Raw genomic sequence first — 23,686 nt, forward strand, 5'->3', positions numbered from 1 at the left:
TTTACGTCTAGCGAACGGTCCCAACTTATGCAATTGCTCGGACTTCATCATATTACCACCCTAGCCCGTAAACCTGAACAAAATTCAATGGTCGAAAGATTTAACCGCACGTTGAAAGACGCGTTGCGTACAAAGGAGAGCCCCTCCGACTGGTATCATAATTTGGGCTTAGTACTCTTGGGGTTGCGTTGTGCAATAAAAGAGGATTTAGGGTACTCCGCTTCCGAATTGACGTATGGTACTTCATTGCGTTTGCCTGGTCAATTAGTTGATCCCGTTCCGTATAGGAATAGCACCGACAACCCAACCTTCGTGAGCAATATGAGACGATTCTTTTCGGCCATTGGCCAAACTTCCACTAATTTTCAATGTAACCCAAAATCACAAGTTCCCAATAATTTAACCACTTGCACCCACGTTTTTCTAAGGATTGACGGCTCACGACGATCACTTGACCCCGTTTATACTGGTCCGCACAAAGTGTTGAAGCGCACTCCGAAGTGTTTTACTATCGAGACTAGTAAAGGTCCTTATGACGCCTCTACGGATCGTTTGATTCCGGGTCGATTGCCCTTGCAGTGTTTTGAAAACGACCAATCTAATGGTACCGCTCAGAACGCAACCCTTCCCGAATCTCAGTCAACTGTTACGAATAGTGGTCGTGTTGTCAGAACTCCCAGTCACTTGCAAAATTTCGTACTCGCACCAGTGTTTGAAATGCAGATTTGAATTTTTTTTACCGCTCTGTTGTGTCTCACTGTTTATAACCCTTCGGTATGTACTGAACATGTATTGTTATTCGATGTGTGTATTATACATGCTTGGTTGCTATGCTATTTCACTCCGTTCTAATGATTTTTTTTCCCTCGATCTGAATCGCTCTCATCCTGTACCTAAAGCTTTTCCAAGCGGGGGGACCCTTATGGCGGATTGGTGTACCGCACATACCCTCTCGACGTCGGATGAACAATTACAATCATTGCTGATCATTGTGCGCGACGGTGTCTGCATTCCGACTATTTAAAGGCGGCCTTTCTACCTGACGACTGCCAGCTTTTACCTGACGATCGACCGACGCTGCACGACCAACGCTGTTTATTTTATCCAATGTGTTATCCTTAGTCTGTTCGAGTTTATGTTGTACAATAAAGTGCTGGCCAACTATTCACCGACTCTCTGTTGCGGACCCTAGAAAGAACGCTGCGTATAGTCCATACCAAGTTAGCGTGCTCATAGCGCGCCATAATGCCGTCTATATTACATTATACTCCCGCAATATATCGTATTTATCACTTGCAGCTAGGAAAGTGACTTCTTCGGCCAAAGATCTGTTAAAAAATCATGCGCCTGTTAAAAGTGATTCGCGGACATCTTGGTTTGGCTCATTCTCGCGATAGACAGGGCTTGGATCAAACTATTGAGCCAGCAAAAGATCTGCTATTCTCGGCTTAAGATTTTAGGCCGAGATTTCATTTTGCCCTACTTACATTGCGCCGTCATTGCCGACATTCACCAAATGGATGGACACCTAATTCACCGATGCTAGATTTTGACCTTACACCGTTCAGAAGATGTCTCTGAATCAGGAGTAGGCTAACCAGTTCTGAAAACATAATGATGCTCCGTTCTCTACTGAGAGTGGGGAGGTGTCGTGTGTTGTTGCTGGGTACATTGGTAGAAGTAGGCCTACATCATCGGTGCTGGTAAGCTGGCGAATATGTAGGCCTATTTCATCGTTTCGGCGGACGCTTTGATTGGTATGATCGCTCTTTGAAATTGCCGAGCCGAGTCATGACTAGAAAATATTCACAACCCCCGGGAAACACATGCTTGGTAATTAGCATAGTATCAATATTGAGGCATACGGTATATTTATGATTTGCAGATATGAAACTCGTTTCATCGGCCGAAATACTGACTGAAAGGATGAAAAGGAAAATTCAGGACCCTGTTGAAGACGGTCCGTGGACATCAGGTTTGCTTGATGAGTTTTTGTAATCAGTTTGGGTTTATTTTTTTGGAGCAGATGCATGTTGACGTATGAAACTGAGTGAAGAATTGTCTCTATTTTCAGGAAGTAAAATTGAAAGTAAATTGCATTTTGCCCATCCACCACTTTTAATTCGCATACTACTCACGCAAGTGTTAATACGGTATTCGATACCTCTTCTCCGTATCGCCCATTGTCCAAGGACGTTATGACATATGGCTCAGTTTTCTGTTTTTGCAGTGTACGAGGGTGATGCGAAAAATCAGGAGCTTGTTGAACGTGATTGGCGTGAAGGAGGTTCGCGGACATCAGGCTCACGACCCTCAAAACGATTCCGTACACAACGACAACCTGCGAAAGAATCGGACGCAAAAGAAATCTTGCGTCGATATCGAAAGAAAGGAAAAGTGGAAACGTGATTGGATTTAATTCCGCCTAAAAGCCTGAAATCAAATCGTTGAAATGAAATATATTCGCAGGTATTTCGGAACGAGAGGCAATGAAGTAGGACAGATGAACGGTCCATACGGCATTTCCTCAACGGCCTCTGACGATATCGTGGTCGCAGACACCCACAACCACCGGATTCAGGTTCATTGTATGTTTCACAAGTTTTCTATGGCTGCAACATTCGTACTTCCAGATCTTTGACGTCAACGGACAAGTCAAGGGAAACTTCGGGAGCTACGGTAGCGCAAAAGGTCAATTCGATCGCGTGATTGATGTGTGTGTGACGTCACAGGGATGGATTGTCGCCTCGGATTATGGTAATAACCGAATCCAAATATTCGACGAACGAGGAAAGTTCGTTCGAATGTTCGGTAGCGAAGGATCAGGTGACGTGAGAATGACGACGCAGTGGTCGGTAATAGTGACGCAGGTGCCGTTTCAGGAGATGGAAAATTGAGCGAACCTGTTGGAGTGGCGACGGACGGCAAGGGTTTGATCTACGTTTGCGACAAAGGCAATCAACGGGTTCAAGTTTTCTCGGAGGTCGGAGATTTCGTCCGAAAGTTCCCAGAGTCCGAAAAGCGTTCCCAAACTCCGTACTTTCTTTCCGTGACTTCAAACGGCAGAGTACGTGAGTTGTCTATTCCATTTGAACTCAAGTGACCTTTTACCTTTTCGCAGCTGGTCGTCAGTGACAGGTTCATTCCCAGAGTCGACGTTTTCGACCCGCACGGCCGCCATCTTCTTCAGGTTGGATTGAACGAGTCTGAGTTCAACGGTCCGCGAGGTGTCGCCACAGATGAACACGGCAACATTATCGTGTGCGACAGCGGCAACCACCGGGTTCAGGTTTTCACGAGCGACGGATCCTTCGTGTCTTGTTTCGGTGGCTTGGGATCCGGTCCGGAACAGATGAATGGGCCAGTAGGAGTCTGCGTTTTGTCAGACGGAGAAATCGCGGTCAGTGACCGGGTCAACGACAGAGTTCAAATCTTTTGAGAAACGACGCGGGTGTGTGCCGAGTTTTATTGTCAAGCGATCTTCTGGTTCACGTTTTACGAATTTGGAAGTCATTGCAAGATAGAGGCCTGTGATAGAGTTTAGATCATGGAATTGATAATTGAGGAAAATTTAATTTGACACTGATTTGCTGGGAATAATTCAACGGCAGTGAAATTACACACCATGTTTTGAGGACTCCCCCACGAAAAAATACGCTTAGTTAACGAAAATAGAAATAGGCATTTCGGCGTCGGCTATTACCACGCCACGATGCACGAAGACAAATGAAGTTCCGGCCAATATGGGACCCCAAGAAGTTGGCCAAAAAGATCGTCAGCGAGAAAACCTTAGCCGAAGAGGATTGTCCTATGTTGACCGTAAACTTCGATGTATATGAGTCTAATTGTCCATAGGTGCTTAAATCGCTTGGGCCGAATTATCATGTCGTCGCAATCTGTGCCCGACAGGACAAATAACATCGATCAGAGAAAAATAATTTGCGAGTGAAGAAATGCCAACTTTGAACCGTGTGATCGGATTTACTTGTAGCGCTGAGTGAGCTGTTGTCTTGGAAAATGAAGGCCACGTAATTAATAATTAAACATACTCAACTACTTCGATACACGTTGCTATTTCGTTACCTCTTGTCCGCTCTATAGTCAAAAGATATTGCAAACGAAAAAAAGTAGGCTATTAAACTAAAGTAAGCACACAATTAAAAATTGGAATTTCTTCACTGCCAAATAATTTTTCTCTGATGGATGCTATTTGTCCTGTGGGGTGCAGATTGCGACGACATGATCATTCGGCACGAGCGATTTAAGCCCCTATGGACAATTAGACTTATATACATCGAAGTTTACGGTCAAAATAACGGCAATCCTCTTCGGCTAAGGTTTTCTCGCTGACGATCTTTTGGGCAACTTCTCGGAGTCACATATTGACAGGAACTTCATTTGTCTTCGTGTATCGTGGCGTGGTAATGGTCGACGCCGAAATCCCTATTTCTGTTTTCTATAATTATGCGTATTTTTTCGTAGGGGAGTCGTCAAAACATGATGCAGTTGGTTGAACACTGCTGTCGCGACACCAATGGACGTGGGTTCAAACCCCGGTTCTGACCAACGTCTACGTGTCGGAGGTTTCTCTGGACCCCTCATTGCCGAACTCAGTACTACGGTAGTGCATTGAAAAGCCTAGACTGAAAGTGAGCCGTTCTACAAGTCGGCAGCAGAGACCACGACGGGGACGCATGGGAGCGAGAGAGACTGAAATTGCCTGAAAGAAATAATGTAAAAATCATCCCCTAAGTTAACGAAGTCAAAGAAATGGACATTACAATAAATTCGTGTCGTGGCGCACATGGCCTGGAAAAGGCATTAAGCACCACCGTGTTGTGACAATATCAATATTAATTATAATATGTTCAATCACCGAAATAATTTAGGGCAGCCTTCGAGCTCACCCCATACCCCGTGGTTCGAACCGTCCCGAATTTACATATGCGATTGGCAATATGGGAGAATTAATGGTATTGGATTTTGTTTTAGTGCTTTGTGACTAAGTAAGTCAACTGAGAATGGGATGCATATATCTGCTCACATTGAATTTAGTTACTGTTCCCGGTTATTAATTTTACCATGAATGTATTTCAAGCAAAGCAACTCATATTATATAACGCTCATGTGAGGTTGTGGACCACAACACTAGATAGTCTCTTCCTTTATGATACGATGAAGAAATATTCTGACGATTTAATTCTGTAGCTCTCAAATACAAGTATATTTAGTTATTCATTTCGTGCACAAAGCTTCAAAACGTATTTTATGTTCAAGGAGCTCTCACTCTCAAAACTGATATACAGTGCCTCCTTCTTCGATTTCCACACACTATGGGCTGCAGGATATAATACCTAGTTCGAAACATTTGGTTGAAAATAACCCTAGCAATCTTGACGGTATTGTTTTAACGGGAAATTGGCGATCTAAAAGATTCATTTTACATGAATTCTAATAACCCACTACATTTATGAAAACATATGTAGCAAACATCGTCGCGTAGCACGACCAAAAATTTCGGGATGTGACATATTTTGTGGAATGTTAATTAGCTCTGAATACTCATAAAGGACATGTCCAACTGCTACATCATCTACTATGCGAAGCCATTTTCTTCAACGTCCCCCAAATCGACCCCCTGATTCCAGCGCCCCCCATATCGCCCCCTGCGCGTTTCCGCCCCCTTCAAAATCGCCAGCGACCCTTGGGGGCACTGGAGGCAAGGTTAAGAACCACTGGCAGTGGAAGGAGGCTGCAAGAAAGATGAAGAATAATTAGGTTCGAGACGGGAATCATTGGGAAATCACTCAAAAACAAAGTGGTGATTCGAGAGAACAGATGATAAAAAAAATATGCTCATTATATTGCGTTCGCCATAATTGTCAAATCTATTGATGAGTTTCATATTATGTCTATTATAGGGTTACCAAATCTTGGAATTGGGAAACGAGAACACTTTTACCAAATCAGAAAAGCTAGTTAATCATAACTGAAATCAGCCGATTTCGTTAATTTTGCTGAAAATTTGGTGGATCGATCGTACCACGCCGTTTATGCCCATTTTCACTCGAATTCATCCATTATCTTAGCTCTCAAAGCTGTAAAGGATGACGAATGAACAAAAACGAGGACGTTTAGGCATCCTCGGATGACATTTACTAAAACCCGATAAAGGAGGACAAATCCTCCAAAAGGTGTGATAACCCTAGTCTATTTTCAAAGCACGTGCGTATTGATTAAAGTCGCTGATGAACGTCGCAGAATAATATTCTGTGTGACAATATCAAGGTCTTGCAACTGCAGACATGTAGCGACCGATTGTATGCATCTACATCGTAGATACATTTAAAAATATCGCATGCATATACAAAAAGTAACTAAAATTTATGGAACGCAAATTTTGGATTTTCAGCTGATTGTTAAAAGTCTTTACGTTGTTGTAACATTATTTTATCATGCTGAGTATTACATAGAGTTGATACTAAATACGTAGCCTACTTTTACTCTTCCATAGTATTCGTACGATGGGTTATTTGATTTTCATCTGACTTTTCCTAATGTTCTGCAACATAAGTTATTAGAACAGAGATGAAAAAATTACTTTTACTGTTTCAAAGTATATACTTGAAAATGGTCAGTGGGTTCGAGAAATGTTAAGCTCAATGGGTACGAGCGCGAAAGATTGAGAAATACTGGCGCAGCCAATCTTACGAAACCGTTCAGAATAAATATTCTATATTGGCAAGAGTATTCATCAACTGAATCTAAAAGTACATGTTGAATTGTTGTTTTTGTGTCTGTTTTCTAACTTTCGCCTATTTTGTGACTGTTGCGTGTAACTACCAAGGAAATGTGAAACAGCATCAGACTCAAAGGTAACAATTCTTTAAATTCGTTTTACTTACTCGTCGGCGATGAAGCCCACTTTGTGTAAAAAGTTATTTTTGGCCTACGCCTAATTAAATGTCTTGGAAATCGTTATTTCCTCTCGTACTCTCGTACTCGCAGCATTAGCTGAGCATAGCATCGGAAAACATTTTAAACTCAGCTAAATCTGAATAAAAATATTTTTTTTTTATGTTTAATACATATGGTTTACTGATTATGTCGTTGAACGGTTGTTAGCTGAACCGATCACTCACCTTGTGGTCTTCGGAATGCATTTAATTCTGAAACATAAAGAACATATAATGTCCCATGTCAAACGATGAATAATCTTAATTGTGCCATGGATATCCATTAACTGATTACAAGTATCGTGTTGCACTGCCACCACAGCGCAGACATGAATTTGTTTATAAAAACAGTTTCGTAGTAGCTGGGTCAATTATAATATAATGAGAAGTAGTGTCAGAATTGTCTAACAAATTTTCAAGGTGGTGGCGAAAATAAATGAGCGTGAAGTAGTAGAGCACCGTGTCCACATGATAACACACGCAATTTCGCATCCTATCGTATATTTGACGAAACAGGTCGTACTGTAAATTTGCATAACGTACTTCAGGTCAGAATCCCAGTGCAGCACACCATGAACGACGTGCAATTTCGTATCGAATGCACCAGTCTACCGGGCTATTCTTGAGATTTAGGGATAGGGATTGACACATGAAATTAATAATTGCTCCCCTCAAATAATTTGCTAGTCCTATACAGACTTAATCATAAACTTGTACCCTCAAGTCTATCCAAGCGTTTTTTCAAATCATCAAAAATAGCCAATTCGCATTGACAGGAGCCAACTTCCCCTTTTTCCCCTCGAGATCCACGAGGTCCGGAGGGTCCCACAGCTCCACGCTTTCCCGGCTTGCCTTGGCAGGTTGAGCATTGGTTTATGTCTGCCGACCTTGTTCCCACGCCATTCAACGCTGTCTGCACCGCAGATAGCTTGGCTTCACATGCGCTATCGCCAGCCCAAGTTATTGCGACCTGGAGACTTAATATCACGACAACTACTCTAATTAGAATTTTCATGACTCGAAAATGCTGTGTGGATTTCTGAAACACACGTACTTAGTTCAATTAGCAGTCATCTTTATTGTTGTATTGCAGTGGTTCTATTAATCGACATGAACAATGGACATGGCATTCGTGAAATGTAGGTCAGTAACGTGAGGTGGGTTTCATCGTTAGTGAGGCACTGGACCCTTTAGAAAAGTCTGATTTACAAATAGCCTATATAAATCCAAATTGCAAGCTTATTCAGTTGACGACTTGTTTCTTATCGCACCTGCACTTTTCATGCGCATGTTGCAAAACTACTACATATCTACAATTGAAGGTATAGGTATGGATGAAAAATACACAACAGCTACATTAGTAAGGAAATGTATATGCTCTGTTCGATACTCCACGATTCTACTGTGGTGTCAACCAGAGTTTGATCAATTGTAATTTGTAATTGAGCTGAATGTAATTAATACATTTCTCATGTAATTGTATTTGATGCAGTTTTATTTTGTGTAATTGTAATTGTAATTGTAATTTGTTAAAAGTTTTTGCCTAATACAATTACAATTACAGTAGGCCTACATTTTTATTGAGACCTGACAAGCCCAACATGGCATAATTAGGCCAATTCACATAGGTGTGCTATGCGTGCCTCAATAACTAGATAATTCAGCCATGCTAAACAATTTTCCATACTTCAGTAGCAACAGAAAAGTTAGTAAATTACGATATAGTCTAAATCTTAAAATTTCAAAAATGGGTGAACAGCAAATAAACTCTTCCGAATTCTGTGCTGAAACATTTCCTACACTACTGTTATGGTTTGGTTTGAAATCTTTGGCTAGTACTGAGGATTGCTGAAAAAATTGCAAAAAGAATTTAGGTTTTCAACCATGGCTTCATCAAACTTGATCAAGCATTGGAAGAGATGTTCTTCCAATATTTATCCTACATATACAGTTTTTCCAAACTTCTTTTTTCAAGCGATTTGCTTCATATGACGCCACTCAAAAACCATTAACAAAAGCTTCACTCAAGTCAATAGCTTGTGATCAGCTACCATTAAGTATTATAGATAGTCGAACATTCAGAAATCTGTTGTTGACTGCTGAACCAAGATATGAAATAACAAGCCGCTCCACATTTAGAAATTCCCGTATACCAATGGTTATTCAGCGAATGAAAGAAGAGATGAGACGTGAAATTGCACTATGTTAAATGTTTAGGCCTACTTGTCAATTGATCTCTGGACTAACCGCAACATGACAAGTTTCTGGGGCATCCGTATGCATTTTGTTGAGTCAGAATGAAAGCTACCCAGCTTTGTCCTGGCAGTAGACTCATTTTGGACAGCATATAGTTGAAATCGTTGCTGATGCTTATGATAACGTAATAGAAAAGTTTAGACTTACAACAAGTGTATAAAACGGTTTTCAGGCAATGCTTGCTCCATGATAAAAGCATTTTAGGCTTCCCTTCATGCTAATTATACGCCGCTACGCTTGTCAAACAGCACCTCTCACATGTTTAACAGTAGGCTAATTGTAATTATATTTTGATATTTTAGCATAGAGTAATTGTAATGTAATTGACACATGCAAGGGAGTAAGTATAATTGTAATTGTAATTGAACTGAATTATTGTAATTGATCCAACTCTGGTTTCGACCTATATTAGCCTATTGAGCATTTACGCTAATGTGCCAGCTCACATTTTCGTGGAGTCATAAAAACGAAAATCTTCCACAATGCACTGTACCTACTAATCCAATACATCACTACAGAATGCGGATGCACAAAATGAACTGTGCATCAACAGAGTGTTAAACGAATAAAACCATTACAATATAATTTCCACACAAAACGAAAACATGATTACTTAACGCAATTCATTGTGACTTCTGCTGATCCCTTTCAGATACCATTTCAGAAATGCCAGGCTTCATCATGGAAAGTGTGATCATATTGTTCGGTCAAATAGAAACACCGTGGTACCAATTGCTGAATCACAAATGAGCAATGAGCATATACATATAGGTGATATGATTGGTATTTCAGAAGGAAAAAGTTTCCATTTAGAACCCAACCTTCCCCTCTATACGCCATTGCCCACGACGTACCGCCAGGACGTGCACAACTAATAATTCGATTTCTAATCAGGCCTAATTAACAAATATGACCAAGACGGGGGTGCGATCACCATTCAGATGTATAAGTTGAGCGTGCGTTTTGACCTCCAGGGAACCCGTGAAACTAGTTCAGGGAACCCTAGTGTTCCACGCAACACCAGTCACGAAGCACTGCAATACATCCGCCGTGTTGCGAAGTCGACATCGCATTGTTTCACTGCGCTGCCATTGTCAGATTGTCAACCAGCAATCAGTGTGACAGTTGATTATTGTTTCACTGCGCCGTTATAGTACGTAGCAAAATCGAACTTCTCAAACCTTGAATGCTATGACATTAATAATATTGGTATTTCTCTTAAACAGTACGACACTACCATTCGAATAGCACCTGTTATTATAAATTCTGAGCTGTTTATAAGGAATTGCGCCAACACAGACGAGAATTGGCTAGTCTGTGCTTGACCCGTCCTTTCGCCCCACATTTTTGAACAGTAAATATGCATATTGCGTGATTTTGGGCGAGAAATTGATGAAAATTTGGTGGGGTTATCTAGGCTCCTCCTCGCCACGTGATCCGCACAGGCCGCGTCTTTCAGAAGAGGGCCATGCGACGTGTCGGTAAAATCGGAATCAACAATAGAGAATAACGGCATGGTGTAAAATGACCAATGTAGAATCGAAACACCATGAATATGAAACAAACAAACAAACAAATGCGCTCTGCATTGAGAGACATCGAGTCGGGATTGCGATCTCCCACTCAGATGGGTACTCGTTTGTATCCCCGGCTTTGTACTTTGTTGTGCGCGAAGTATTGGTGACGCGTGACGCTGGTAATCTGATGTGAATATGAAATTGCATCTTCGTTTCTTTTCGAGTTGTTTTAGTATACGTGCTAAATTAAGGCTTATATAGGCTTATATACGTAAGTTCATCAACAAAAGAAAACTGATCCTCGTATTACAGGCGTTTACGCATGCACTTTAACCTAAGTTAAGTGGATGCTATACTTTGGTGAATTTGCAAAATTTCCAAACCTCCTTCCTTTTTCCACTTCCTTCTTTTCTCGGATGGGTGTCTGTTTGCTTGATAATATCGCAATTATTCGTGTCAAACGTTAGCGAATCGCTTAAATACCAATTATGCGACATACCTACCTAAAATTAGCGTCCGCCATTTATGAGACGTTATTATGAATAGCTATGACCATCGCAATTAATCGTGCAACATATAATACGAAGGGTTGGCCCCTGTATAATAGTTGCTACGAATGAAGAAATTGTGCTAAAATCAAGCGTCTTATGATGATCTGATCGAAACTCTACTAAATGTGAAACCATATTTCTATGCATACGCAACTCCTCAAAAATACACGAATTCTTATTTCATTATATAGGTCTATTTTATCTTATTTAAAACTGCAATTTTTAAATATCAGTTTCTTCCACTCCGAAGGCACGAAATACGCCACATTTGGTTTCTCCTGCCAGCTAAGGAAGCACAATCCGAGCGATGACAGTAAATAAACCGATTCGATGCGCTAATTATACAGTATAGTTTGCGGTTGAAATCGAAGAACTCGCGTATATATTCCCATCGTTGTTGTTGTCGTTGATGATGTTTTTGGTAAAGACCGTCTATCTTTGAAGTAGGCCTATGCGGATTCACTGATATTTCAGCTACTCTATTTATTTGGTTGTCGATCACTTGTAAACTGGCTATTAGTCCAACACCGCACGTGCAAGGTTTGATAAATATCCCCTGTGTTACGAAGAGTCTGAATTCAACATACGACATGACCTCACTGAACAGTGAACAAATACTTTGAATGCGCTGATTACTGGTGGTATACATAATAATCTACGGAGCACAACAAATAGAATGCCATCCGTAGAACACTACGTGGAACGTAATTACAGTGCACCTGCAATTCCAATCAGTTGAATACGAAGTCAACCAGAATGAAATTTCGGCTATTTTTAGCAGTGATATTTGTTACGGTGGCAAAATTTCATCACTTCTACATTAACAGAAATCCTGTTCCATGCATGTCTGAAGGGAGAGCGAGGCTTTTTCTACGCGTTTCGACCTAGACCCGGGCCTGTTATATAGAGTACACTAAAGACAACGTTAATGAATGGAAAAAGTATGACACTCATTATCTAGGGATTAGTCAACTTCAAAGAAAGAGCCTCGTTACTACGATGGTGATATAATTTGCAAATAGAATACTTCCACACTGAAATTGGCGACCTCGAAAAAGAATTAAATTCGCAGGTAAAATACACGTAAATATATTTCTCAAGTGATATTCAATAACTGGAACTATACTATATTTTGTCGTGCCAACGTCGATTTCACGAAATATACACGAAGCGTGTGGCTATTTCCTTTACAATGCATTGTAATACTACGATATGATATTAATTGTGTTTCAAAGCTCCTAACAATTTGTCTGATTGTGTTTCATAAAGAGGTGATCAGTAACGAAGTACTTCTACTTTTTCGTGGTACTCAAGTAGTTTTCCACTACATGCCGTACTTACTACAACTAAAACGAATCTAATTTTCCGATACTTCTAATTCGTAATATTTTACGAATTACTAGCTTACTTTTCGCTGATTTCAGATTGTCAAGTATTATATTCCTCAAATTAGAAGAGTGCCTGAGCAATTTCGCAGCAGCTGTTTTTACATAGTAACAGCGATAATTTAATTTTCACAAGTTACAGAAAGCCCGGACTTTTCGTCGCGGAGCGTATAGATATGGACTGATAAATATGTTTTCACGAAAGTATCGGTGAACATAATTCACATATTGGATTGTGTGGTTCCATTCACACCGCATTGTCGCCCACATCACATGTTTTATCCAAGTAAATATAGCTATGAGAACGCCTGGGTCTACCGTTTCGGAATATAGCATCTCTCCATAGTAGAAACACGGCCAGTCGTTCCGATAAAAATCTGTATCTTTAATGGGTATTTTTGAGTTGGTTAGGCCGATATACAGAGGTGGTCAGTCACGAAGTATGGCTTCATCAAAGTACTCAAGTGATTATGTGTCTAGGCTACTTCCATTTTTACTTAATATTTTGAGCCACTACTTTGGACTTTGGATTTTGCAAACTAGAAAGTAGTTCTGGCACTTGACTGCTTCTCTTGTTGTCATAACAAGTGGGTAAAATATCCCCAGTACCCCGGTAACTAAATTGATTTTTGGAAATTGCATCTATTTGTAGTGCCGTCACTCTTTTGCGTTAATCAAGAAGTAGCACCGTGCAATGTTCAAAGTTGTCACCTGGCAGTAATTTCTAAAAGTCAGCGACCCTCGATTAGATCTCCCACGTGTAACGAATTTCTTGACTACTTTTAAAGCATTCATTTCTACTTCTACTTGAAGTGCTTTTGACAGGTCTTGGAAGTCGTTAGTTATGCTTGTAGTGGAGTAGAAATGACCGCGTTACTTCTACTTTTACTCGGTTAACAACGATGACTACGTTGACCACCTCTGGGTATAGGACAATAGTCCTGTCACCAGTGTTGGGATGACTCGAGTCACCTTTTTCGTATGACTTGACTTGACTCGAGTCACTTTGCTAAAATGACTTGACTTGACTTGACTCGGCGTATCAAAAATGTGGATTGACTCGTGACTCGGAGCAAAATTCACGAGTCAATTTCAAGTCATCAAGTAATCGGTGTCGATAAAAATCCCTGTATCTTGCATATGGTCGGACTGTTCGCTAAATGCTGGTGTAACCCGCGAGAGTGACCAATCTTTCAATGATCGTGCGCTTTACTGAACCTCCATTGTTCTCTCACACATAAATTGACCGCAAACGGAGTGATCTAAACTTACAGATTACGTTGTCGTAAACTAATACAGTATAGTAATTTAATAGCAAAATGTCTATTTCTGTTCTCTGTTCTTTCCTTAACCAAACCTCTTGTTTTATAGAAATTGAATTCAAATATAGTTGATATAGTCCTCAACCATTAGCGTAGGCTTGAATTGTATCATATCAATTTGTAAATGGATAATGTATTGCATATTGTCAATTCATTTCTCTATTCTCTATTTTGGCTGGTAACTATAAACTGAGGCTGTGCAATTACTTACGTAGTTTAGCAGTTCTACGTATATGTGAGCGATACAGCGCCTTATTGCGTTTATATTTAACTTATGTTCGCTCATTGGTTCAGAATCAATGACCACTCAATCTGTATTTTAGACAGCTATCAAAATGCAATGACGTAATCATGCCTCATACTTAAAAAGGCAACTTGACTTGAATTGTGACTTGACTCGTGACTTGACTTGACTTGACTCGACTTGACTCAAGTCACCTCCAAAAATCGAGTGACTTGACTTGACTCGAGTCACTTTCGAAAATCGATTGACTTGACTTGACCCGAGTCAAAATGTGCAATGACTCGAGATGACTCGTGACTCGAAGGTAGTGACTTGATCCCAACACTGCCTGTCACTGCTATAAGATTTATGTGATAGTTACTTCCCTAAATAGCGCACATGTTACATCAACAATTTATTAAAATCCCGTCTGATTTTCCAAATCCACTTCGATTGCAGTTGTGAAGTAATGCTCAACAAAATCAGCATCAGCTATGCTTTGTTCAGTCTTGATGGCAGGGTCTACCAAAAGATACTTCCGATGTGTTACGCTTCATTGTTTTATGGAAGCACGCCGGCACCCAAACCAGCAGACAGTGCATTTTATCCTTGCGAGTTTCAACGGCTTCAGTCGTATCTTCCATCCACAATCACGCTCCACAACAGCCAAATAGTTCTACTTGAACTAATAAATGCTCTTACCACAATATAAACAAATTGCTGTACTTCAAATGCCTGAATATCTAAGTACATGTCATCAGAGTTGAGTATCGTAATATGACTATATGTTACCGACGAAGATCTGTGTTATTTTGATGACATCATTCTAAATCCTTCCTGGGACAGGGGAATCTCTGATCACTTCTACAGCAACTTTCCGGGACGTTTACAGTCATAAATCAATAGTACACTAAGCGTTATTTAGCATTGAAACAAATGCATGAGGAAGTTGCTCGCTAACCAATTTCTGATTCGCTGCGTGTCACGTGATCGAAGCCTGCAAATAGCCTATTGCTACATAAATCGCTTCAAACGCATCTAGCAGGGAAGCTGAAAGCCGACGGCCATATTCAGAATCAATGTTGCGCGCAAGACGTCAGCAAATCCACCCAATTTTCCCAATATATTCGGACACCACGGCAAATGTGTTGATTGTATCTCATCCGTCGTGATGTAGCCTATTCATTTGAATCTCAAACCCCTCTGTTCTCTCACGTTCATCAAGCCGCGCCGTTATGCTATGAGCATGAATAACCGAAAATCCCTGAACTGAAATTCCAATTAAGCGAAAACTGTTCAATATATCGGGGCGCAATTATTACTTCTCACTTCTGTTTTCAACCTCTACTATATTTAGAATGATTGGCGTGATTTGAATGGCTACACTGTGACCCCTACGAATGCTCTGGCAAGGCATCTTTGCAAATGTTTCCGCCGCTAAGTAGCATCGATCAGGACTGTACGAAGTGACAGTTGTCCGAGTTCTTGATTATGCTTTGCGAAATAGAGTAAGATTAGGATTTATATGTAACCATTCGCAGTGAACTATACATTTTCGTGTCGATACGTTGGATTACCGTGTCGGCCTGTACAACAGGCGGGTCTGGATTCTGAATATGACCTGTAGGTACGTATGATCGTACCATGTTTTGGATGACACCTTTAATTATGCCTACCAAAATGTTCTCTTTTCGGAGGATTTTCCCTCTTTTCTCAAGAAAAACGAATGTCCACCGAGGACGCTCAAAATGCCCGAATATCTATTTTTTCGCATTGCGAGTTAGTAGCTTACACTTCCAACAAGAATTCGAGGCGTTGTCGAGTCGGGACGTTGGCGAGAGATTGTCGCCATTTTGCTGGCTCAAGCTCGAATTTAGCATACTTATTGGTTGAAATCAGTTAGGGTACTGCAAAGTATTCGTGGGCTGAATCTGAAAAATATGTTTGATTTATTGTTTTTTTGTCTGTTTTTGTAACTTTTGCTCGTAAGTACCTAGGAAACGTGAAACACAATGAAGCTCAAATGTAACAATTCTACTTTCGTTTTACTTGCTAAAGAAATGTCCTGTGTTTGCTGAAAATTTGGTAGCCCTAACTTTAAGCGAATATGCGATATTGTGAAATGAGAATTGCTTCCTACGAACTGCTTCCTACGAATTGCTTCCTACGCTGCTGGTGTGCTATACATAGGGTTGCATTTAAAATAAATCGTCGTTTAATAACCTTTGTTTAAAACCTGGTTTAAACAGTGTTTTAAACTAAGGCATTTGAAAACAATTGTGTGTTTTCAAAAGTTGTATAATTATGCCATAATTGTGTAAATACTTTCCAAAAATATGTTGTATGAGCCTGCGGGCGACGATTACAGCCCTATTTAGCCGACGTATACGATATGGGATGGTTGCAGTGACGTGCGGTCCAATGAGGCAGGTGAGGCAGTGCCTCACCTGTCGTCTGGATGAGTAAGTGAAAATTGTGAAACCCTTCCATGAGTCGATGATTATATTGATGTTACACATCCACGTTCATAAATAACTAAATTTGAACATCTTTTTCATCCAACATCATCAACTCACATCATTATCATCAAAAATACACCGCGAAAAGAGAGGTGAGGCACGGGCGAGTCGTGCCTCATCTGCAACAATGCAATTGATCATAAATAGCTCGGAATTCTTAATAACTGGTATCAATGAAACGCTATGGTTACACTGATTTTGGAAATCTAAATATTAACATTGTCAGAGCACCAGAATCCCCAAAAATCGCCAAGGAAGGTGACCTTCGCCTTTATTACAGACAATGCCATCGTAAAGAAACAATGGCTAAGTGAGGCACAAACGAATCTGCTTCATGCACTATTCGCTAACAATTGGACAATCGAAACAATATGAAACGCGCTATCGATTTCGGAATCCAACAGTGTTGTAGGCAGTGGTGCCACTCCTAGTGTTTTAACACTAGATCTAGTGTTTTTTCGGTCGTCCTAGTGTTCTAGTGTTTTTTTTTTCGCTAAATTTTGCTAATCTAGTGTTTTTCTGCAATTATGCGAATAATGAATATTCGAACGTTAGACGACTTAATTATACGCTTAATTTATCGCTAATGAGGCGATTTGGTGGTGTCTCTGGCTGTGTTTGTTTTCAACAATTCTATGTTGTAGTGCAATAACACGCAATTATTACGTAACAGGGTACGCTGTGAATCCGTACTTATGAGCGAAAGTCTCTGAAAAAATGAAGAGCGATTTCGCTCTGATGCTCTGTCGTTTCTTGTTGAACTCAGTCTGCAGATTCGGGAAATATTTTAATTTGCCGAGACAGACAGACAGTTTTATTGAACAAAATTGCAATAAAAATATAATTCATGCTGCAGCGATACGATCCTTCGGGATTCCTGCGGATCATCCCGCCAGCTGCATTGATGGAGTGCTAATCAAGCATTGTTCAATTCGAGTCTCGCGTCATCAATAAATATTGAAAAATGTAAGCAGGCCGAAGAATAGTAAGAAAAAGAATAGTAAAATCAATCATTCCTCTAGCTGTGCAATTTCCCTCTGTGAAGTTATTTGATGAACTTGAACTTTGGCAAGATCGCAAAATGAGCAGCAGTTTATCAGTCAATGCCCTCCAACAGAATTTTTGCAAAAATTGAAATCTGTGCACAGTGGCTTCGGTGAATCAAAATTCCATTTACTGGGGAAGCTCATGACGAATCTCTTGGCATCGCCACATTCCACTGCATTCATGGAATTGAAGTATGCTGCATATGGAAACCTCTCCATTATTTGGTTGAAGATGTGCGGTAGTAAGCAAGATGCCCCACAATAGATACTTATGTTTGATGGATGGTGTACAAATCGAAAGATAATTTTTATGATGCCGCACAATTCGAAAGCGACAAATTTGATTTTTTTTTTGCGCTGTTGAATTCGTTTCATTAATTTTCATTGAATAATCATGCAGTAATTCATGCATATGTATCGAATTCATGTGTGGAACACTTCTTATCTGTGGATTTGTACCTTGGTCATCATGATTACTTGGCAAGGGCAAACTTTTCCAGCAATTTACTAATCTAGTGTTTTTTTCGCCAATCTAATGTTTTTTCAGGACATAATCTTGTGTTTTTCCGGGAACCTAGAGTGGCAACACTGGTTGTAGGAATTATATAAGAAGCGACGGCCAATGCGTAATGCGAAGCTAATACATTCCCTTCCTTATGTAGCTGTTATGCATTTGGCATCCATAGCTACGTTAAATTGTGGTATGTTATAGCTACTTGCATAGGCTTCATTGTCGTTGTTCGTGTCCTTTATGCTGTGTTCGACTGCAATCCCTTTAACCCCTTATCGTGGTATGTGATAGCCATAGCCATATACCTACAAAGCCTGCGTTGTTGTTCGTGGTCAGTGGTGCCACTCCTAAACACTGGATCTAGTGTATTTTGAATTGACCTAGTGCGTTTTCTTTCGAAATTCGAAATTCACTGAAAAAATGTAACTGAGGATGCTTTTTTATGTTCTTCGAATAATTTATACCGGAAGGCCTAGTTGAAGAGATAGTAATTAATATTTGTCTAAACTTGCCCATTTAGCACAATAGGACCAGTCCTACATGTATCATAGAATGTGGAATTGCAACGGCTATCAGTGTGCAAAGAAAATGCTCTCTATACCCGCTGCTGTTGTTATTCACATTTTAGGTCTCTTTATCAGGTGCTTTATGTGCTTGCGTGCGTGTTGGGTGTGTATGTGGAGGGGGGCGTGCCTCACCAGCCACGAACCTCACCGCACGTCACTGGATGGTTGGAACCCTCAAAATACTTATGGTTCAACAGCTGTAGTACGCAGATATTTCATCAAAGGAGCTTTATTTACCCCATATTTCCAATTGCCAATGTCCATCCACGATGACGTCACAATTTAATATTCATGACGATATATAGAAAAAAAACATGTTTTAAACAAGGACCTTGTTTTGAACATGTTTTGTTTTCAATTGATTTTATTTTAAATGCAACCCTAGTTATACACCGGAAAGCTAATACCACTATACAGGACTGTATTCGATCACTACCCGCTATGGATTACGAACATTTCTAATCTCAAAGCAGCGTGTGCCCAAACCACTAAGGTCTGCCACTCAGTCAATCGATAGCTCTGAGCTCGTACGTCTGTGTGACTAGCGACGCTTGCAATCCAGAGCAGTGAACTGGTTACCGTAAATGGTGCTATTCCCCGTGCGTATGTGTATACTGCATGTACTTTTCAAGTGGTTCTGTTCCTCACTACAACAAAACCTCGCCGGTTGGGAGCCACTGGTATAGATTGACTTCGCACACTGGTGGTGTCGCGTGCGTGTAAAAAGCGCTAGTGTGATAAAAACAAATCGCCAAGTGACTCAAAACCTTTTTGGACTCATATATATATATATATTGCTTTCAGGACAACATTCATAGCAGCATAATTTATTAACTCGATTACTCGAACACCTTTCGTGTGTCCCTTATCAATAATTCCTAGCATAGGGTTGCAATATTTTTGTGAAGCAAATTCCGAACACTCTTTAACGCCCACTAGCGGATTTTAAAATGAGGTGTAACACATTGACCGTCAATATGACGTCCCACTAGCAAAGCATTTCCCATCGACTGTATACGCTATACAGGAATGAAGTGGAACATAGGTCATGAATTGGGCCATCTGTAATGTGAGCTCTGGTAATTGCTACTTGCTAGGGTTTGCAATAGATTCCTCCACGGGCCGGATGAAATCGTTTGCGGGCCGTGTCTGGCCTGTCAGGATTGTGTTTGACAGCCCTGCTATACAGTTAGGTCGGTGCGGTTAACTGTTCATGTGTTTTAATCAGGTCCGAAACAACATTTTTCTCCCCCCCCCCCCCCCCGCCCAAAAAGCACTGATCTTGGGCCCATCATAGGGTAGTCGATGTAACTTGTTGGGCACTTACTATATGCACTTGGTTGTTAAATTTTATGCATGAATTCTGTCAATAATATTGATTCTTCGATATATTAGGCTACTGTAAAATGCACCAGCAGGTTGCAAATCCGGTGATATCCAACCTTTTATGCTCGCGACCTCATTTCCCACTTGAAAATGTTCCGTGGCAAAGTTCAAAACTTGATAAGCTGATTACTAAAAAATCTCAGCTTGCCCCAACTTACTCACGGCCTAGAAAGCTGATTATGTCAAACATTATCGTGATCTCCAGATAAAGGTGGACGACCCCAAGATTTGGAACTACTGTCTGTGATTGAAGCATCCAATCAGACTTAACTAACTCTAGGAATATACTGTTAGCCTATAATTGCGATTACAATCAGACTTATTTCAGTAAATGATGGTTATTTATATTTATTTTGATTGTATTTTTGGCGAAGGTGGTGCCTGGAGCTCATACTGATATCATTATACGTTGCATTAACTCTCGCGCGGCGCGAAGAACAATTTTGAATAGCATAAATCTGCTTGAAAATAATATTGTTTATGTTGATTTACGAAAAACTTTTGAGCCTGCTCCAAGCCTTCAAAATTCCGGACATTTAGGCATATTTTAGAAATTCCTCCCGGACGCAGATTTGTCAGTGAAATTCCGGACATGTCCGGGAAATTCCGGACGTATGGCAACCCTATCCTAGCACAATAAGAAGCATATAGAAATAGATTAAAACGAAAACCAAATTGGCAAAGTTTGACGTAACAATCTAATACTTTCCACCTGCAAACTTTGCCAAATGCATTGAATGCAGTCCCCAAAGCAATATTCAAGTTTAATACCGCCATTCACATGTCCAAATATCGTCACTGATTCATTGATAATGCAATTTTTACTTCGATTTCGTTAGATATAGCACTTTCTTGTCGTGGCTATATATCAATACACTTAGTAACAAAAAGCGCAATAAGGACAAATATCCAGATCTGTCATAACAATGGGCTCTCTGTACGCCAGTGCGTATGATGACAATCTCCCCGCAAATCCATCGAGGCCACAATCGAATCCCGGAGAAATGCCGGAAACAACTTCAGCTCAGAATGGTGAAGGTACGATTTTTGCTTCGCTGTCTTATTTCCCTCCAAATACCGAGACTAGAATTTGTCTTAGTAAACAGATGCCTAAGGATACTTTTCCTTTACAGCATCGATCTCGAAGATGAACGGCAAACTGCGAATTATTTTCTCAGTTATGGGAGTTCTTTTCTTCGTTGTCACATGGGCAGTAATCGGTGTTCAATTCCACTGGATATCAAGGCTGGACAATCAGAATATTGGTATGATGATGATATCTGATTTTACATGTACATGAGGAATTAAGACATTACTGTAGAAATTATTGGTCAAGAATTGTCTGAGAAAGCAGTTTGATTCTATCCAAATCATACTTATACATTAGGCTAATACCTTGTTACGCCAAAAGGAGGACTAAGAATAGATGCAAAGAGATGACTCAAAATAGAATTTAGGGATGGTGTGAACCTCTGAAAGGTTCAGGTTCGTGTGAACGCGAACCTTTTTGAAATATTCTGTGTGAACGAGAACGTGCACCTCATGACGTCACGTGACGTCATATTGCTTATTCCAACCCTACATTTAAGTGAGGTGATAGCCTATGCCCTATAGCAGGGGTCACCAACCATTTTGCAACCAACAGCTACTTCTTGGGTACTGATTGAAGCGACGGGCTACCATTAACTCCCGTCGTTTACCCGTACCAGACTGAATTTCCGCTTTGATATTCAAAGCACTGGGCAGGAATCACATTGCGATAAGACTTATAAGAGAGACTTTTAAATCAAAACATCTCATTTCAACTAGCTAGCCACTAAGATTTTTCTAGGAAATCATCAATTACTTCGCACCATGATGGCATGAATTATACAACTACAGTTAACTCAAATTTTGAAAAAAATCTTTTCGCACTTTAGACCGGACATCATGTTATCTGTTACTATATCAGTCAGTGGGAAGCTGGCATTACATGCTATTAACTAGTGCGCTGTACTCCGGTATGAAACTTGACACTGCAACTCTGAGTGAGAGTTACAGATGTGCATTAGTGAGGCGAGTTCTGTGTTTGTTTGTTTTTGATGAAGCTCATGTACGAAAAGGCTGATTCACAACGATAAGTTGAACCAAACTCGCTTGCAACCTTCATAGATGCTGCGCAGTGCGCATATACTATACACCACTGTACTTTTCCTTGTCAGCAAGGCATCAAAAGTTTGCTGCAACCTGGTGCGGTGGAGGTCATTTTGCAGTGTTACAATTTTAATCTCCAACTATTCAGCATCCAGACATGACAGATTTCATTTTACCGGACAGCAGCAACGAATACAGAAAGTTATAAACATGGTACTAAATTGCGCTGAATGGAAGAGAAACAAGCCGTGTCAAAAAATGCAATACGTGATGGGCAATGCGCATACAGATATTGGTGCGCATTGGTGACCCCTGTCCTATAATAATGTACGTACACGATACCAGCAACGACTCTGGCTACATAATGCCATAATGCTAAAGTACATATTGACGTTTTATACATCGCTAAATGTATCAACTGGGACAATCAAATGATATAATAGACCCATAAAATCAATATCTTCCGTCGCTTTGCCATCAATTTCGACGAGGACTTACAATGGAGTATAAGCTTACGCCGTAACGGTTTAGGCCAGACCGGACAATGTATTCGGCGTTTGAGTATTGCTACGTTGATATTGAGCAGAGTGTAAAACGGGTTTCCATACTTGCTACCGATATCACCCCCATTAACAAGTTATACAGCAGTAGCGAACACCATAATCGCACGGATTTGTTTGATACAATAAACATATGAAATCAAGATTGATCCCCTATACGCCTGCTAGATTTATTACACCAGACAACGATATCAATTTCATTCATTGGTTGAATAGGCTACGAGTCATTCGCTGACTACCTAAATGGAGTGTATTTCGCTCTTGATGTTGTGTGATTGCGGGTGAAGTGTTATGTTCTCGCATTTACGTTCAGTGTTGTTCATCTCCTAATTTCTTTAGGACTAGTAATTACCGCCAATCATTATTTCCTCGTGTGTCGTGCTTGTATTTATACCCTGTGTTCTGTTGTCTCGTGGTCTTTTCATTTAACTGCACTCTGGATCGTGTCGCTGTCTTGAAGTTATATTGCTGATAATATACTGATTTTGTATTGCAACCTCGTCGCATTGAGTTATTGTTCAAACAAGATCAAGAACATAACAATTGGTGTCAGAAGTCGGATTCATAGTTATTTCTGCGACGAAGATAAAGCATGGATTCAGGTATATTGAAGCTGCTCGAAAAGCAGCAGGCAATGATGGCGAGTCTACATGAAACGATGGAACAGCAAAAAGCACAGCATAAAGAAGAAATGGCGCAATTAGCGCAGAGGTTGAGTCCCGGTACGTCAACATCTGAAGCTACCGCTCCCAAGT

General features: G+C 40.4%; 3 protein-coding genes across 5 annotated transcripts in view; all 3 read left to right on the plus strand.

The window, feature by feature from the left end:
- The window catches only part of LOC145440331 (uncharacterized), a 31,447-nt gene extending 27,301 nt beyond the window's left edge, over nt 1-4,146 (plus strand). The window contains exons 3-8 of one of the 2 annotated variants that reach the window (XM_080317897.1): nt 1,886-1,975; nt 2,231-2,405; nt 2,470-2,581; nt 2,634-2,826; nt 2,883-3,067; nt 3,122-4,146. In XM_080317897.1, coding sequence (XP_080174023.1) covers nt 1,886-1,975; nt 2,231-2,405; nt 2,470-2,581; nt 2,634-2,826; nt 2,883-3,067; nt 3,122-3,439 — 1,073 coding nt within the window. In that variant the 3' untranslated portion in view covers nt 3,440-4,146. The remainder of the gene's footprint in view (nt 1-1,885; nt 1,976-2,230; nt 2,406-2,469; nt 2,582-2,633; nt 2,827-2,882; nt 3,068-3,121) is intronic. The other variant, XM_080317898.1, reaches the window with a different exon arrangement.
- Nucleotides 1-23,686, plus strand: part of LOC145440937 (lactadherin-like) — a 175,130-nt gene that overhangs the window by 89,158 nt on the left and 62,286 nt on the right. The window lies entirely within an intron of this gene.
- The window catches only part of LOC145440332 (uncharacterized), a 32,581-nt gene continuing 24,554 nt past the window's right edge, over nt 15,660-23,686 (plus strand). The window contains exons 1-3 of one of the 2 annotated variants that reach the window (XM_080317899.1): nt 15,660-15,837; nt 21,152-21,276; nt 21,372-21,503. In XM_080317899.1, coding sequence (XP_080174025.1) covers nt 15,827-15,837; nt 21,152-21,276; nt 21,372-21,503 — 268 coding nt within the window. In that variant the 5' untranslated portion in view covers nt 15,660-15,826. The remainder of the gene's footprint in view (nt 15,838-21,151; nt 21,277-21,371; nt 21,504-23,686) is intronic. The other variant, XM_080317900.1, reaches the window with a different exon arrangement.

Source organism: Botryllus schlosseri, chromosome 6, assembly GCF_051294905.1.
Source record: "Botryllus schlosseri isolate E-star chromosome 6, Bs_hap1, whole genome shotgun sequence".
In the NCBI taxonomy this organism is placed as follows: Eukaryota; Metazoa; Chordata; class Ascidiacea; order Stolidobranchia; family Styelidae; genus Botryllus; species Botryllus schlosseri.